General features: G+C 36.9%; 1 protein-coding gene across 1 annotated transcript in view; it reads right to left on the bottom strand.

The window, feature by feature from the left end:
* Positions 1 to 1239: 1239 nt before the first annotated feature.
* UPF2 (UPF2 regulator of nonsense transcripts homolog (yeast)) overlaps positions 1240 to 16180 on the bottom strand; it is a 52891-nt gene continuing 37950 nt past the window's right edge. The window contains exons 15-20 of the mRNA XM_009707014.1: positions 13944 to 14083; positions 12033 to 12137; positions 11050 to 11148; positions 10131 to 10298; positions 5088 to 5229; positions 1240 to 1364 (exon numbers count right to left, since the gene is read on the bottom strand). Coding sequence (XP_009705316.1) covers positions 1240 to 1364; positions 5088 to 5229; positions 10131 to 10298; positions 11050 to 11148; positions 12033 to 12137; positions 13944 to 14083 — 779 coding nt within the window. The remainder of the gene's footprint in view (positions 1365 to 5087; positions 5230 to 10130; positions 10299 to 11049; positions 11149 to 12032; positions 12138 to 13943; positions 14084 to 16180) is intronic.

Below are 16180 nucleotides of genomic sequence, written 5' to 3'. Positions count from 1 at the left end.
TCCCTACAACATTTGAAAATAAAAAGCTTTCAAAAGAATTGCATTTAAAAAAAATCTGCAAATACCACATCTACTGGTCTGGCTCCTGTAAAGAGTAACTGCAGTGTGCTCCTCGTGCGGGTTGCAAGGCATTTGGGAAAGATGACCAAAAGAAGAGAAGACTGCATAGTTATTTATGGAACACTTGCATGTATTATTACAATTCAGTGTAATTGAATAGTTTGTATTTTCACGACAGTATTAGGCCACAGTGATATGAAAAAGTTAAATGGACAGCACTGCTCATTTTATTGAGTTACACCTGGTTAACTTTTAAAAAAAATACTTATTTTAAATTGCAGTCTGTTTTCAAAAAAAGAGGGTTTTCTTTGTACAAGCAGTATCTGTACAGGGTCTCAGTGGAGTGAGTGATCATCAGGAAGTTATAAAATTACTATAAAAATGTACCAGAAAGAAGTTGGCAATGTTACTGGAACATAGAATTACTACATTACATTATCTTATTTGTAGTTTACAAAGACAGACCCATTAGTAGGTAAACTCTCCCTTCCTAGGTGTTGCTCCTATCTACCCACCTCCAAAATTAACTTGCAAAGAAAGAGAAACATGAAAGAGTCTGCCTTTCACCTGAAACTCTGTCTATTCAAATTTGTGCCGCAGGGTTAATTTAATGGTTTATTTGCAAGCTTACTCCGGGTGAGAAAAGACACACTGAGATATATTAAAGCTGTAGAATGACTATTAGGTAATCTGGAATGACTCTTTTCATGTTAATAGCGGTTTTGGTATGCACTTGCACACCACAAATCAAAGGTTCTCCTCCCCCCTCCCCACCTTTACTATATTTACTTTCCATTCAGGGCTTCAAATACAGAGGTATAGCTCTCAAATTGACCAAAATGAAAAAGCTCAATGGGAATTTCTCTAGATACTCAAAAGTATCCTTTCGCCCCTCTCACTAAGAAAGCAGACTTGCATCTTTTCCCCTATGAAAAGGGGCTCAGATTCTACCAGCCATTTCACAACTGAAAAATAACCCTCTGATTTCCAAACCTCTGTCAGGGAGGTATTTACAGACACTGTATTAGAGGCACAAAACACTGCTCAGTATTTTAACAGAGTGCTTTAGAATAGAAACTAGTAACAAATGCACTTGCGCTACACAGATCATTATCTGTCCAATTATGAAGGTAATTACTTCCCTAGAACCAGAATTACCACATTTAAAGGAAGATTGTCCTACCTCCCACCAGTTTTAAAGATTAGATCTGCATTAGGTGCTCCCTTCGGATGCTGGTAACGAGGCCGCCGTTCACGATTAGTATTTGCTGGAGCCGGACGCTGTGCCAGAGACTGCAACATTTCTGTAATTTTATACAGAAGAAAGTTAAATACATTTTCTATGCATCTTTTTAAAGAGGAATTTACACAAGCACATTTCACTGCCATGTAGTAAAAAAGACACCTTATTTACACTTTGCTATACTTTAGGGTTAACACTCTTCAAGTTATTCCACAACAGCTAATTTTAAAAAAAGTTACTAAATTGCATGGACAGCTTTGACAAATCCAAGCTACCCCGTAATATGAACTTGCATTTCCAGATGTTCTTACAGAAGGACCTGCCAGCAATGGTTTTCATCACAGGTACTTAAGAAAAGGGCTGTGACCTTTTCTTTCTGAACATAGCAGCCACCACTTTCTTTAGCAATGATCAGGGACAAAGCTTCACAGCAGTATGAGAAGCCATAACATTAAACTACCCTGAAATAGCAACAACTGGACAATGTTGCTACCAATTAAAGACTCAGCAAGAAACCTGTCCTAAAATTAGGCATTGAGAAGCCAGGTATTTAAGTCTAAGCTAGCCATAATAGGATCCTTTCACAGAGAAGAGAGGCACCTGAAGAGGGTGACTCAGCTGACCTACATTACACCAGCTGTCCCATGGATGGAGTTTTTCACTTTAGGATCAGTGGGAAGAGATAGGTGGGTACAGAAAGAAGCCTACACTACCCAGTTTAGCCCTGGACATCCAACTTCTGGGCAGTTTAAGCTAGGCAAGTGTTGTATTTTGGCATTCAGTAAAACCTGTATTTCTAAAATTTCATTTCATTTTTGTAATTCTAAGAAATGGCTCTTTACCAGGCTAAGTTAATGGTAAGTACCCAATATAATTACAAATACATCATAGGAACCCCCACATAACCTCTGCCCATATATTAGTGCATCTAATAGAAAGTATTTCTGACAGTCCAACTGTGCAAGAAGCTACATTACTCAGCAAGCAGACAGATGGAATAAATGAAGGGGAAAAGTGGAATAAGCTGTTAAACAGATTATGTTTGAAAGCCTGCTCTGTCTGGTTCTCTGATCTCTGGTAATCTCATTGGAGACACATACCCATCATCTGCTGGAAACAAACTTCCACTACTCTCACAGTGACTTGCACAAGGCAAAATCAGAGACTCTAATGAGATTCTCTAGCCATTTACAAAATGCACACAAAGCTTTCAGTAAGTTATCTACCCAATCTTTGAGAAACTGGGAAACTATGAATGATTTAATACACAATATTGGTGTCAACAGTTAATAAACCATGTATTCATGCTCTGTATACTCCCCTATCAACACCTGGAAAAGGCAAAGAAACCCATTCAACACTGTGACAGTCCATTTTTGTAAACATCATGAAATAACATCCTTCAAAACAATCCCGTATGCCAGGAGGGATCTGTCTCAGCAATGATGAGACTCAGGAAGGAAATAAGGAGAGATTATACTACATTGCCAGCCAGGTGCTAGAAGCAAGCAATGAACAAGCAAGTATGTGCATGCCTCTCTCTTCTGTTTTCCACACTGTAGGTGAAAGAAAAATACTGCTGTTTGTGAAAAGTCAGTAACTGAGAAGTTGAGCAATGGAGAAGAAAAAATGGCAAGGGAGCACAACGTTTTAGCTAGGCTGAAGGTACATCACCCATCTTTGGTTTTAGTGAAGAAAAAATAATCTACACAGAAAAAAACTCGTCTAAACAGAGTCACCCAGTTATTATTTCTTTAAATTAAAGTGTTTGTAATACTAATAAACATTGCTGAAGTATTAAATAATTATTTGATACTACTTTGAAGTACATTGCTAAATTTTATCTACTAGCTACCCTGTGCAGATGAAAAAAACCCAAATGTACGTGCAAATGGTAGGACAACCCTGAGGCATTCTTCCAGAAATTGAGATGACTTCTTCCCTTGGTAACTTCAAAGCTTGAAACAGAAATTTAAAACCAACTCTTTCTTTCAGTGTGTATGTACCAACTTGTTACAGGCAAGCTGACTCCTCCAAATAACAATCAACTGCACAAAATCCAAATAAAAAATAGTTGCAAAGAGGAATGTAATTTGGCCTGTTTAATTTAACCTGATTAAAAGGTCCTTTTTAGTTTGGTTTTACTGTATATATTACCCAGGTTAATAAAAAAGAATCAACAGCTGTTTTAAAAATGGGTGTCAATTATGGAAAAACCTGTTTCTTCTATGTTGATTTTACTCCTGCATTAATGCTTCATACACAGCACCTAGAAAATCTATTAGAAAGTAAAAAAAAATTCTCTATTACAAGTTATCAATTGGTATCAGTTGTCTGATTCATTTCTCTTGGACAAAATCAATGTGATCATTTTTTGGTAAGAAGCACAATTGCTCACAATAAAATCCTAGATTAAACAGATTGATTTTAAAGATACTAACAAAGTCATGTGATGAGGCATAAAAACCCAAATGCACTGACCAGTAAAAATATCAGAAATACCATTAATGAGGAAAAACCCACCAAAAGTCTGAGAAAAGCACTTAAATGTCTAATTCTAGAGTCTACTGTTTCTCTTCCTTTTTCACAAGTGGGGTTTGTAAGAGGGGAGTGTCTCAGAAAAAGAAGTTTTTAAGCTGATTATGATGTTTAATATTAAGAATATATTGTGTTACCATTTCAGAGCTCTGTCGACAATCACTTTGGAAAGATATTCCTTTTTACAATTACAAGTTTAGTTCTTGTACTATCAAAGTTCTGAAAGGACTGTTAGATTCCATGCTGGTTTTAGAATTAGAGCTGCTTTAATTTAAGTTTTCCATTTCTTGATGAATAATGACCTTTCACTAAATACCTTAAATGAGATTTCCTGCTAATTAACTACTTATACCATGATTACCACCAGACTGCAACATCTTAAAAAAAAAAAAAGAGCAAGAGCTTTGGAGCTGTTAAATGGAAATACTAACATAAGAACTGAATACCATCAGTTTTATTGGTCTGGCTTTGTGTACTGAGCAAACCAAGGAAAGCTGAGTCTGGGAAAAAAAAAAACCCACCCCAACCCAAAACAAACCACCCAACGTCCAAACACACGAAGTGCACCAGTTTAGGGGCTGTGTGATCTGTTGTATTAACTGTTCAGTTCAATGTGTCCAGGTTCCAAAATGCCTGGTTTGCGTATCTTTAAAAAACAAATTAGATCTTATAATTTGTATGAAACCTTCATTCTGTTAATATATTCTTATGCGCCAGATTTGTAGCACTCCTAGAACCTTCAGCAATATGAAGCTGAGGTGATAGTTTTTATTTCTCAGGAGTAGGTTACCTCTTAGTATTTGCAAGTCTTAGCAAGACTGATGAAGATTCTAAATACTATTAAACTCTTTAATAGGTATTTTAGATATTAAGTTGCACAGAATTAATTCCTCTTGTATCCAACTCAGTTGTCTTGCAGTAATGGACACAATGCCACAAACAGTAATTTTGTGTTGTCTTATTTTTTAAGGAAACAATCTCAGTTATTCCTCTTTCCCAAAACAAATGGAAATACTGAGATTGGAGGCCCACTTGAAAACTCCCTTTCACAGAAGACCTACAAAAACTTCCTCAAGTACATAGACCAGGGAGTAAATAATGAATGACTGAAACTAAAATACAGGTTTTCCATGAAGTGCAAATTAATATTTAGAACTTGAACTACTAATTATCACAAATAACATTTTCTGTAGATCCACGAAAGTTCCTGTGAAAATAAAAATTAAATACTTGGTGATTTTCCTACCCTGGTAGTCCTCTTGTTCTTGCCGTTCATTGATATCCAAAGTGAGCTTTTTCATCCTCATTCTCTCCTCCTGTTCAGCTTGCTGTTGGTTCCAATGGTTTGCAGCAAGTTGGGAAGACATTGGCACATTTAGGATCTTAAACTGCAAATGAAAGTAAGCTTTTAAGTGCTCATTACAGAAAAAAACAACCACAAAACAATCAAAAATACAGAAAGGTTACGGTTATTTCTAGGTTATTGTGATGAGATACTTTCCAGTAGACATATCTGTAGAAAGTGTGTTTGTTGGTTTTGTTTGTGGTTTTTTTTCCATTTTTAAACTGTATTTCACATAAGGAAGCAGGAGAAAATACAAGATACTCAGACCTCCTAAAGACACAGAGAACACACAAAAAAGGCTGATGTACTGCTAAGGCAAAACACTATTACACACAGTATTTACAGGAACAAAACTGATGAATTTTCACCAGGAACACATAGCTATATGCTTTATTTCTTATTTTCATACAAACTGATACCCTCACAGTGAATTACACTAGTCCTAAGATAAAAGCACCATAGCTGACTCAGAAAGCTGCATCTCCATCCAAAGTTTCTGCCTTCCAAAGAGATGAAGCCCCTGAGCAGAATATCTGCTATTATTCCTTGCGATAACAGAGGAGAAACATTCCAAGCATTTCAGATATCCCCTGCCATCCCTTGGGCAGTAGTTTTTCTTTTACAAATGATTCTAGCTCCACAGTGCTTTTTATTAGTCTGGAGAGAACTGCCGTATCAAATTTAATCTTTTTGTCATCCCCCAGACCCAAACATCCACACTACATATTCAACACATCTGATTTGCCATAAGCCACATTAAAGGTAAGCTTGGTACTACTCCTACAGAAATATCCTCTCTCTGAAAAATATAGCTGAGTTTTCAGAGAGGCATAGGGAAGATGCTTTCTTTTTCCCCAGACTCAGAAAATCCAAGTTTTTATTACCACAGAATTTTTTTTTTTTTTTTTTACAATTTTTCCAAAACAGAGAAGTGATTCTTAATCTTGTCTGCAACTGAAACAACAGTTTTCAGAAACCCCTTAATGCTAAAGTTTGTGAACGTATTTAGAAAAATTTCACTTCCTCCTTCAACTGCACATCCATTAGAAATAAATATTTCCGTGCCGTAAGTAGAGTAATGCACTTAAGGATAATCACTCTCAATATTCCACAAACTACTCTGAATCTTGCTGCTTGTTCTTGTCATCTGAGATCTACTTCCACAGAAATAGAAGCAGAGCAAATTTCTAAATGTTCTTTTCTGCTACACCATCAAAAGCTACAGCCAGAAAGATGCATTATCAAAACCTCTGTTCAGAAGCTATACAGTAAAAGCAAAATCCTCACTGCGTATGGTATTTAATGCAATAATTACTAAGAAATCTCAAGGTATCTATTAGATAGTAGTGCTCCACTAGCAGCAGATGAATGATGAGTGTGAGAAGATGCCAAGGACTTAGATGCAGTATTTGAAAATAAACTGTGTTTGAAACAGTTAAGACAGACTCTTGCAAAGACTTGAGAAAAACCTGGGTACAATGAAACCCTACCAACTAGAAGATTTATTTAGATGAGAGAAAATGAGGCAAACAGATTTTTGCGGGGGGTTGGGGGGTGGGGAATAGCATATAATAGCATATTATATTGAACATAAATACAAGCTTGTTATTAAGGTGTGTGTGTAAGAATAAAAATGAAAGTTCTTGACATTCCAACAGAAAAGTAAGATTTAGTTACTTATTGCTGACCAGACCATGCATGTTCCCAGATACTGTCAAACAAGCTTTATGCAAACTACCCAAATAACTAACCCATTACCTTCATTTCATGATAAAAATCATTCCTTAGCTTCACTATTAAGCTCCTCATCCACTTTAATATGTCCTTTATATTTTATCTATTCTACGGATTTATCACCTCAATGGGACTGGTAAGTGTTTTCAGACAGGATGCTTAAAGCAGAAAAAAGAAAACTTAAATACAGAAGAGTGCAAGTGAAAGAAACAGACACAAAAACCAGACTAGTAATTAACAAAATATCACTGAGTCACTATCTCAAGGCAATCAGACAGTTGCCATCTAAAATCCAATCACTGATGACAATTACTAAAGGATACGATGATTACTGCGCAAATGAAACATTTCCGATTTACAAACAGTGAAGAGGTATATCAAAAACCTCTTATAAAATCTGTGAGATGGGGACAGAACATAAGGACTTCACTTAGAGGATGGCAAACTGAAGAAAGATCAAAAATGATCATTCAGAAGACTAGATTACAGATTTCATAAAAATGTCACTACGATAAAGAACTTCACATTCAAGGACAGACTTTACCATTCCATGGATGTTACTTTCTTTCATGGAATCTTGCTAAAAATCCTTCAAATGAAAGGAAATCTTTTGTCTTGGTTATTAACCAAATTTCTTGACAGTAGGTGACTTTCTTTTTACTGTCTAAATCTCACCTTAGTTCACACCTACCTGGTATAAAACTTCTTGGACAGTTTCAAAAACATCAAATGGCATTAGATAGACCTCATCTCTGATACCTTATGGTGGCAGTATTTCTTTACTTCTCCTTGCTCTCTCATGGCTTGTGGATAAATAATGATGCCATAGTCTAGTTTCCAATAACCATGTTCAGTTCTACTGCTACTAGTTTTGTAAGTTTTGTCATACAAGTTCTTTGCTGCAGCTGATGGGTGAAAACACCCAGCCATCTATTGCAACACACCGGTCTACCCAATGTCCTTGCTATTGCATGGTTTTGTAAATCACAGTGTAACAAAAAAAAAGATAAAATACGGTGTCCTTGTTACTATCAGCCTGTTAATTCAGGTTGCATACTGCTGGTAAATAGCAGTCAGTTCTTGTGTGGCTTCAAAAAAGCTAGTTGTCAATGCTTCACTAAAATCTGGCTGAACAATGGCATGTGAACTGAGTATTTAGTGACTGGACCTCAACTACCAAACACTAACCTCCAGAAGTAAGCACAGCACCTTCCGTTTTCATCATAAGTACTTTCTTACAGTGAAGAAAGTTGACTGTGAAGAAAGTTGACAGCACTGTTGACAAAGAACATAGAGACCAAGCAACTGCTAACAAAGCAAGTGATCAGGTTGATGTCGTAGTGAGGTGGTGATGCTTATCATTCCAGTGATTGTGCAGATGAGAAGTTACTTACAGCCTTCCAGGTTGTCTGTAAACTCCTTTTGACTATTTTTAAAAAGCTGAAAGTTTACAGCTATAACTTAACAGTAAAGTATGCATCTGTCACTTCAAAACTCTCTGCACATTCTGCTCATGCAGATTTAAAATAAAGCACTGTAAGAAGGAATAATTATTTTCTTTTCAACTCCACCTCTTCTTTCTTGCTTCTTTTTCTATCAAAACTGACTACTAAGACATATTTTTTTTCTGAATACAGAACTATGGACAATGAAGCCTTTCACTGACTCAAGAACTGGAGTAGTCTATAAAGCAACTGTTTTCTACATTTCTAGAAACACTGAGAGGAGTTTTTGCAGGAAGAGCCTACTCCCAAAACCAAATATTGGGGGAGGAGCAGGGAAAACTCCTGAACAAGTTCTGCTTTCTTTTTAAGCCACATGTTGGCAATATTTTCCCCTCACATAGAATATGAAGATCCTAAAATTCTTGGTAACTACAGATACTCCCACTAAATTATCCTGAAAAAGCTAAACACCATTTTATCTTTTAAAGAGAGTTCTCTTAAATCCCTTCTCAGCCCAATGACAACAGTTAAAATTCCCCACTCAAGACTTCTGTAGAACTTTGTATACAACATTCAAGTTCCAGGAAAACAGAATAACCAAACAAATGTAAGGGAATCAGTTAATCATCACTACTAAATGCAAGCATGTATGTGCCCACTCAAATAGGTATCACCACTTACATTTTCAAAGCACTTAGCCCAGCACACACTCACTAGTTCAAGTGTTTTATGAGAAGAGACCTTTCTCACTTTCTACATAGATTTTTGAAGTTCCTTTCATATGAAGGAAGAGAAAGACTCTAACTTCAGGGTTATATACCTCAACTGTTACACTACTCTCACAATTCAGGTAACAAAAGTCAAAACAAAATAATGACATGGATCTAAACACTTGAAAGGTACAGATGCATGGAATGAAACAACGCCTCAGTTTTGCTTACTGTATAAACTCAGAGTCATTAATTTTCATCATCAATTTATACAACTGAAATGAAAAGGTTTCTTTAAAAGACCTAAACCATGATGAGAAATGCATGTGGAATGTGTTAGGTATTGATTTGTATACGATGCATTTGCTGACCTAGGAAAACTCAAACATACACTGGAGAAAGAGAGCCAAGATAAATATATAGCTTGGCTGCATGAAGCAAGGGGTTTATTTGTTTTATCAACATGATTTCCATTTAAGATTCTCTGAGAGATTCACTCAGTGCATTTTGGAGTAGTCCTCTAAAAAAAGGTCTTCGGAGACAAAGACTTTTTTTTGCAAGTTGAACATATTCAGCCAAGTGGCAGTTACTTAGGAAATTGAATTCAGCAAACGCCATGTATCTTGATTTGAAGCTGAAGGCCTTTTCAGAAAATTCTGTAGAAACTTGAAGATTCTGGAATGTTCCTTTTTTTAGTTTCTACTCCTTTCAACATCCAGTGGCAGTCCACCAACCACATCCATTCATCTTCCACAACTATATTTAAAATATGTGTAAGACATACCACTGTCCTACCGGTGTAATTGCCAAACTTAATTAGTAATGGTATAATTTAACCACAGAATTTTTCTACATGATTTCTAGTAACAACCAAGAATTCCAAGAAACTACTTATGGTATTTTCTATTTACTAAAATTAAGTTGTCTGTATGCCATTCTGAGAAAAGGATAAAAGAAATAATTCTGTAACTTCAAAAGTCACAGAGTGTGACTTTAAATAAATAAAATCCTTTCACTTTTTTGAAACAATATCCATACCTTCTGTAAACTCTTACCTGCTGTTTGTTGCCTTTCCGTGTTAACATGACAAACGGCATTGTGTCTCCAGACTCCGACTCTCCTTCCCCACCTCCAAGTGGGGGACCCTTCTTGAGCTGACTTTTGAGATGCAGAGGAATAGCAACATCCAACTGATGTACTTTAACAGATTCACCACTCCGTTGCTATTAAAAAAAAAAAAAAGGGTAGTAAACTCCGTAAGTGATCAGATGCTAAAAATGTCACTCCGTCTGTGAACATTCATATTTTCATGACTGAGAAAAGGTTTAACATTCCAGGAAAATGAAGTAATACATAAATAAATGTATTAGGCTTTATTAGATTTTCCTTTGGTTTCCTTGCTTGTGAAGAAGACAGTTACAGGAACAGAATACTTCAAATTTTGAAAGAATTTTGGCTAACAGCCTTTTAAGGAAAGAAGTCTAGAGACTTGATTAGACACACTTGAGAATGGACATTCTACATTCAAGATTTTTTTGTAGCATCTTATTAATGTATTCCTCATACAGGGTTTGCTATACTCAAATATTTACCAGATGTGACTGAAAAAAAGTCTTAAAGTTTATGTAAATTTAAATGCAGCTACATTTTAAACGCATTAAAACCTACGCTTTGATAGCCTAGGATAAAGTCAGAAACAGTGCACAGTATCTGCTCTAGTTATTATTCATCCAGTAAAATATACATCAGCATGTCATACATTCACTAAGCAAACAATACAATTAACAGCTACTTTACTAAAAGCTAATTATCCAAACATGTCAACTGCAGAGAAGAGGCCACAACTAAGAAAAAAATCCATGTTCTTTAGCATGGTAAGCTAAGCATTAATCACTTATTTACTTTAAAAAAAAAAATCAAATACAGTTATCTGTACAGCAAATTACATTAATTTAAGAAAATAAATATTTATACCTGAAGATTTTCCAGCATCATTTTATCCAACGCTTGAATGAAGTCCTCATCTTCTGCACAAGGGACATGCTTAAGTCCTCCTCCTTTAATCATTACTTCCTATTGCAATGGGAAAAAAAAACCTTCTATTACATTAGTTTCAGAAATATTGCTTCCATATCATACATCATCTAAAGCTTTAAAAAAAATAAATTGTTAAAAAAAAGTTTTCAGCCTGGATTATTTTCTTGAGAAAGTATCTTCTGATGTTTATTGCATCAATTATTATGAAGGCTGGCCGCTCATAATACTCTGACATGCTAGTAATATGTACAGAAGCATATGTACACATTCTAGATATGGCAACAATACAAAGAAAAGTCTCTATCCCTACCATACTTAGTTTAGCTAATTTTTCCATTAAGTCCATAAAGTTAGATGGTCTTTTCAAGACAAATACTATCCTTCAGTAGTTGGAAAGCACAGTCAGCACTCCAACATACTGTTCTGTAATGTTTATTACTTTCCTCACTATGTAACTGCAATTCAGGCTCAACTGGATGGGTTCTTTTGCTACAGATGTTATAATCTGTCAATCCCAAATTCGTATGTTAGGAATTTTGCACTTCTTGGTTTGTCTCCTTTCAGTTTTGAGATCTAGCGGAGCGTAACTAGTTTACCCTGTTGTATCATATCAGTTTGCTACCACTGCTGGCACTGCAAAACCATCATTTATGCAATTTTTTCCAGCCTAGCTACCTGTGAAAGTGCACAGTCCTGTGAAAACACGTTGTAGTACAGTTGACAGCGTAAATATTTTCAGAAAGTAATAATGAAAGTTTGCAAATGTAAAAATAAGCTCTAAAATGGATTTGAAAGAATAGCAGAGAGTGTTCTTGCTGTGTTTTCCCAGAGATGTTACGAGCAGCATTAGCAAAAAGCATTCAGCAAAGAAAGCCAAAGACGCAAAAGTCAATTCACTTTTCTAAAGCTACAATACATACTGTATTCTCCTCATCGGTTTCATTTTCCTTATTGGAGTCTGTCAGATAATCCGTGTTTTCTTCCTCCTCTTCTTCACCTTCTTCTTCCTCATTGTCAGAGCCCTCCTGAAATATTCAATGAATAACTTCTGACTATTTTAAAACAAAAAAGATCACTTGCATCTGATTTCTTATGTACACTTTTCTGCACCTTTCCTACCCTCTCCTCATCCAAATCTGTTTAGTTCAGTTTGGTCTTAGTAAATTTGTTTGTTATGTTTTGTATTTTAATTTTCAGTCTGAACTCATTTGGCTTTATCTGACATTTTCATAAACGTACAGCAGTACAGGAGTAGCGGCTGATAGAGCAAATGGTTGTGCTGCCACTCCAAGGGAACTCAACAAGCTGGAGGAATGGATTGACAAGAACTCATGAAATTCAATGAAGGGAAATGCAAAGTCCTGCACCCGAGGAGCAATAACCCCATTCACAAGTACAGGTTGGAGGCCACCCATCTGGAAAGCAGCTCTGCAGAGAAGGACCTGGGGTCCTGTTGGACACCAAACTGACCAAGAACCAGCAATGCATGCTTGCAGCAAATGCAGCTGACTGCATCCTGGGCTGCATTAGGAAGAAGTGCTGTCGACAGGTCAAAGGAGGTGATCCTGCCTGTCTGCTCAGCACTGGCAAGACACATCTGGAGTGCTGTGCCCAGCTCTGGGTTCCCCCGTACAAGACAGATACCAACATACTGAGGCGAGTCCAGCAATATAGCCTGAAGATGATTAAGGGACTGGAGCACCTGTCATAGGAGGAGAGGCTGAGAGAGATGGCACTGTTTAGTCTGGGGAACAGAAGGGTCAAGGTAAGGGGAGATCTTCTCAATGTGTATAATACCTGAAGGGAGGGAGCAAAGAAGAGGAGTTGGACTTTTCCCAGTGGTGTTCAGTGACAGACCCAGAAACGACGGACACAAGTTGAAAAATTTAATTTAAATGTAAGAAAAAAAGCCTTCTTTACTACCATGGTGTTTAAACACTGGAACAGATTGCCCAGAAAGGTTGTGGAGCCTCCATCCTTGGAGATATTCAAAACTAGATTGGACATTGCCTCGGGCAACCTGCTGTAGATGACCCTGCTTTGAGCGAGGGAGGCTGGAAAGAAGATCTCCAGCGGTCCCCTCCCTACTCCACAACCGTTTATGATTCGAATGATATTATTAATTTGCAGGCAAAGGCACAAACCCAGTCAAACTTCAGGAACTTTAATGCTAAGAAGCACAGACTGAAAGAAAGCTCACCAGTAAGCCAACCAACACAAGCATGAACCTGTTTCCTATTTCCTTGATGAACTCATTTTCTCATAACACTACAATTATCATGTCAACTTTGCTGTGTCATAGTGACAAGTCAGAATTTCTATGTACGTGTCTTTTTTATTGGCTCCACTGTTTTTTGGTTCAAAATATTATCTGCACAGTAAACAAGGAAGGTTGTTATGCTCCATAAATCTTTTACTTATTCATATTATATAGGCATACTCTGAACACCTGTTATTTTTCCTACATCACTGCTTTGACATCTAGTCAATACATTTGCTTCTACAACAGATAACAAAAATTATCTGAAAGTATTTTCACGTCAAAAAACTGAAGGCATCTTTTTGTTGAGAAGCAGCACATACCCTGAGCAAAGTTATGAGGTTCAAGTTTCTGCCATAATTTCTCTGGAATAAGCCACAGACACTCTGTATTCAGTTTTCCATATATACAAAACTGAGATGGAAATATCCTCAGAGTACTGACTGGGTTGTACATACCCACATTTCACCTGCTAACTTTGTGACATAGAAGGGCCTCAGAAAATAATGAGTAATCAAAATATTGATTACTCATTCTTTTTATGCGAGGCAGGGTAAATGATTAACCTCACCTCTTCTTCTGGCTCATTTACTTCACTTTCATTTCCAGATTGTTCCTCTGTCTCGGCTCCACCTTCCTCCTCCTCTTCATCCTCTTCCAGATTCTCTCCTTCTGTAATGGAATCTTTGGAATCTTTGTCATTCACAATTCCTGAATTTGGAAAAAGAAAAAGAATTAGAACATTACAACACATGTAACCACCCAAGTTATATGCGTAAGATCACTTCAAAAGTCCATTGTTACTGAACACTAAAACTTCCAATGGGTCATAATATTTGTCTTCTGAATTAAACATTTTCTATATAGTTACCTTACTCATAAAGGGTAATAATTTCGCTGCCAGAAAAGGAGGAAAACATTATCGAGAATTTTTTAAATCTCCCACAGAACAACAATCAAGAAGCTGCACTGTCCAAACTGCTTCAAAATATCCTCAAACTGAATGTGCAACCTTACTGAAGCATGCACTGAAATATGAGCACTAAATTGCAGATGCTTTACAAAACCAGCAGAACCCAAAAGACATCAAGCCCCTGCAGTCTTTCAGTACACACTACTGTCAATTAATGGTTTTGAAACAACTATTTTCTCAGCTTGTAATAAACCTTTCCGGCTCTTTTCTAATGCTCCAAGGCTGCACTCAAACTTATGAGGATGCAGGTGCCTATATAAAGTCTTTAGGAAATCAGAGTCTCTTCCAAAGGTATTATCTAGTGTGCTCATTCTACTTGCAGACACAACTGACAGTTCTTTCACTGTCTTTTAGTTCATCTTGCAGTTTTCCTTACTGACCTGTTTGCCACCTCCATCCCTCAAGACATTTTAGATTAGTCTGTGTGTAAGGTATCAAGTGTAGCTCCCTAAACCTCTGCTTTCCTTCAGTAAGGTATCCACCAATGCAATACCCTTATCTATACCATTCCCACAGTAGTGAAAAATAAGTTTTAGCTTCTTTCAGTGCTTCAGTGTCCAATTTAGCCTTAGATACAGATTTCAATTACAATTGTTTTCAGAGAAAATATTTAAGAATTGAGCATGGTTCCGATTCAGGAAAAAAAATACGAAGATCATGTTAGAGAACAGCTATTGCAAAAATTAAGTCATCCAATGCAAAAAAGAACAAACTTCCAGCATACACTCTTGTTATTTTATTAATATACAAAGCCACTTAATGGTCCAGAGAATCGTGGTTTGAGCTAGCAGAAAGTAATAATGATGTCAGCCTTCCGCAACACAGCAGGCTTTACTAAGGAGTCAATACAGTTACTATACAGTTTGTCATGCACGTTTTGACATCATACTGACCACACCTAGGGTCGGCTGTTAGTGTAAAGTTTTTTGGACAGCAAATGAACACATCAGTTCTGTGCTCGTGGCACTCCTTGTCTGTTCTCTGCCATATGCAAAAACCAAATGCAATTGTATGCAATTCTTAAGCAGAAGTCTAGATTCTGAATACACAGGTGGTTTCGGGCATACCAGATTTTTTTTACCCCTCTCCCCTCCACCTCCAGATGCTTTTAAGAGATGCAATATGCGGAGACAGTCAGGTCTCCACAAAAATTTGACTAAGATCACAAAGATCAGCTTTAAGAGAAGGTGAATTTTTAGAGCCATGCTTAAATTAGACAAAACTGAGAAATAAAATGAATGGTACATATGGTTGTATGGTAGTTATTGAGGTTCTGTGTGAACGCATGCACACACACTTCCTCCTTCATATTCCAGAGATTTCAAAGCATTCTTCCCCACTCCCCCAATTTGTAAACACTGTGCTCTTCAAAATATGTGCTACTCCATAATTATGCAAGAATTTCTTTTGAATCACTCTCACCACCACAAAATCACCAGAGTGGCACAGGAACCAACAGTCGTCCCCAATGCAAGGTCCACAGGCCACAAGCCACCCCACTGTTCTGCCTAGAATGACACTTCAGACTGACAAAGAGCAAAGCACACCGTGGTCTTTAGCACAATACCTTCTCAGTGGTGTTGTCCATGAGCTGAGGAACTGTGGGGCAAATTGATCGAAAACTGCAACTTTGCTAGAGCTTTTGCTAAAGTATTAAAAACCTCATTTCCTTCAGATATGCTTGTACCTATTATCATAACCTTCTCGGATCAGAAAGGCAGATGACAACCTTCCTGAAACCACATTCAAACAGTCCTAATATGAGGACTAGGAACTATCCCACTGTTTATGATGTTTAACAGCAAGCAAATAGTATCAGTATCACAAAAAGTAAC

Source organism: Cariama cristata, unplaced genomic scaffold (assembly GCF_000690535.1).
Source record: "Cariama cristata isolate BGI_N322 unplaced genomic scaffold, ASM69053v1 scaffold9019, whole genome shotgun sequence".
NCBI classification, from domain to species: Eukaryota; Metazoa; Chordata; class Aves; order Cariamiformes; family Cariamidae; genus Cariama; species Cariama cristata.
This window is presented reverse-complemented; position numbering and strand designations above follow the sequence as displayed.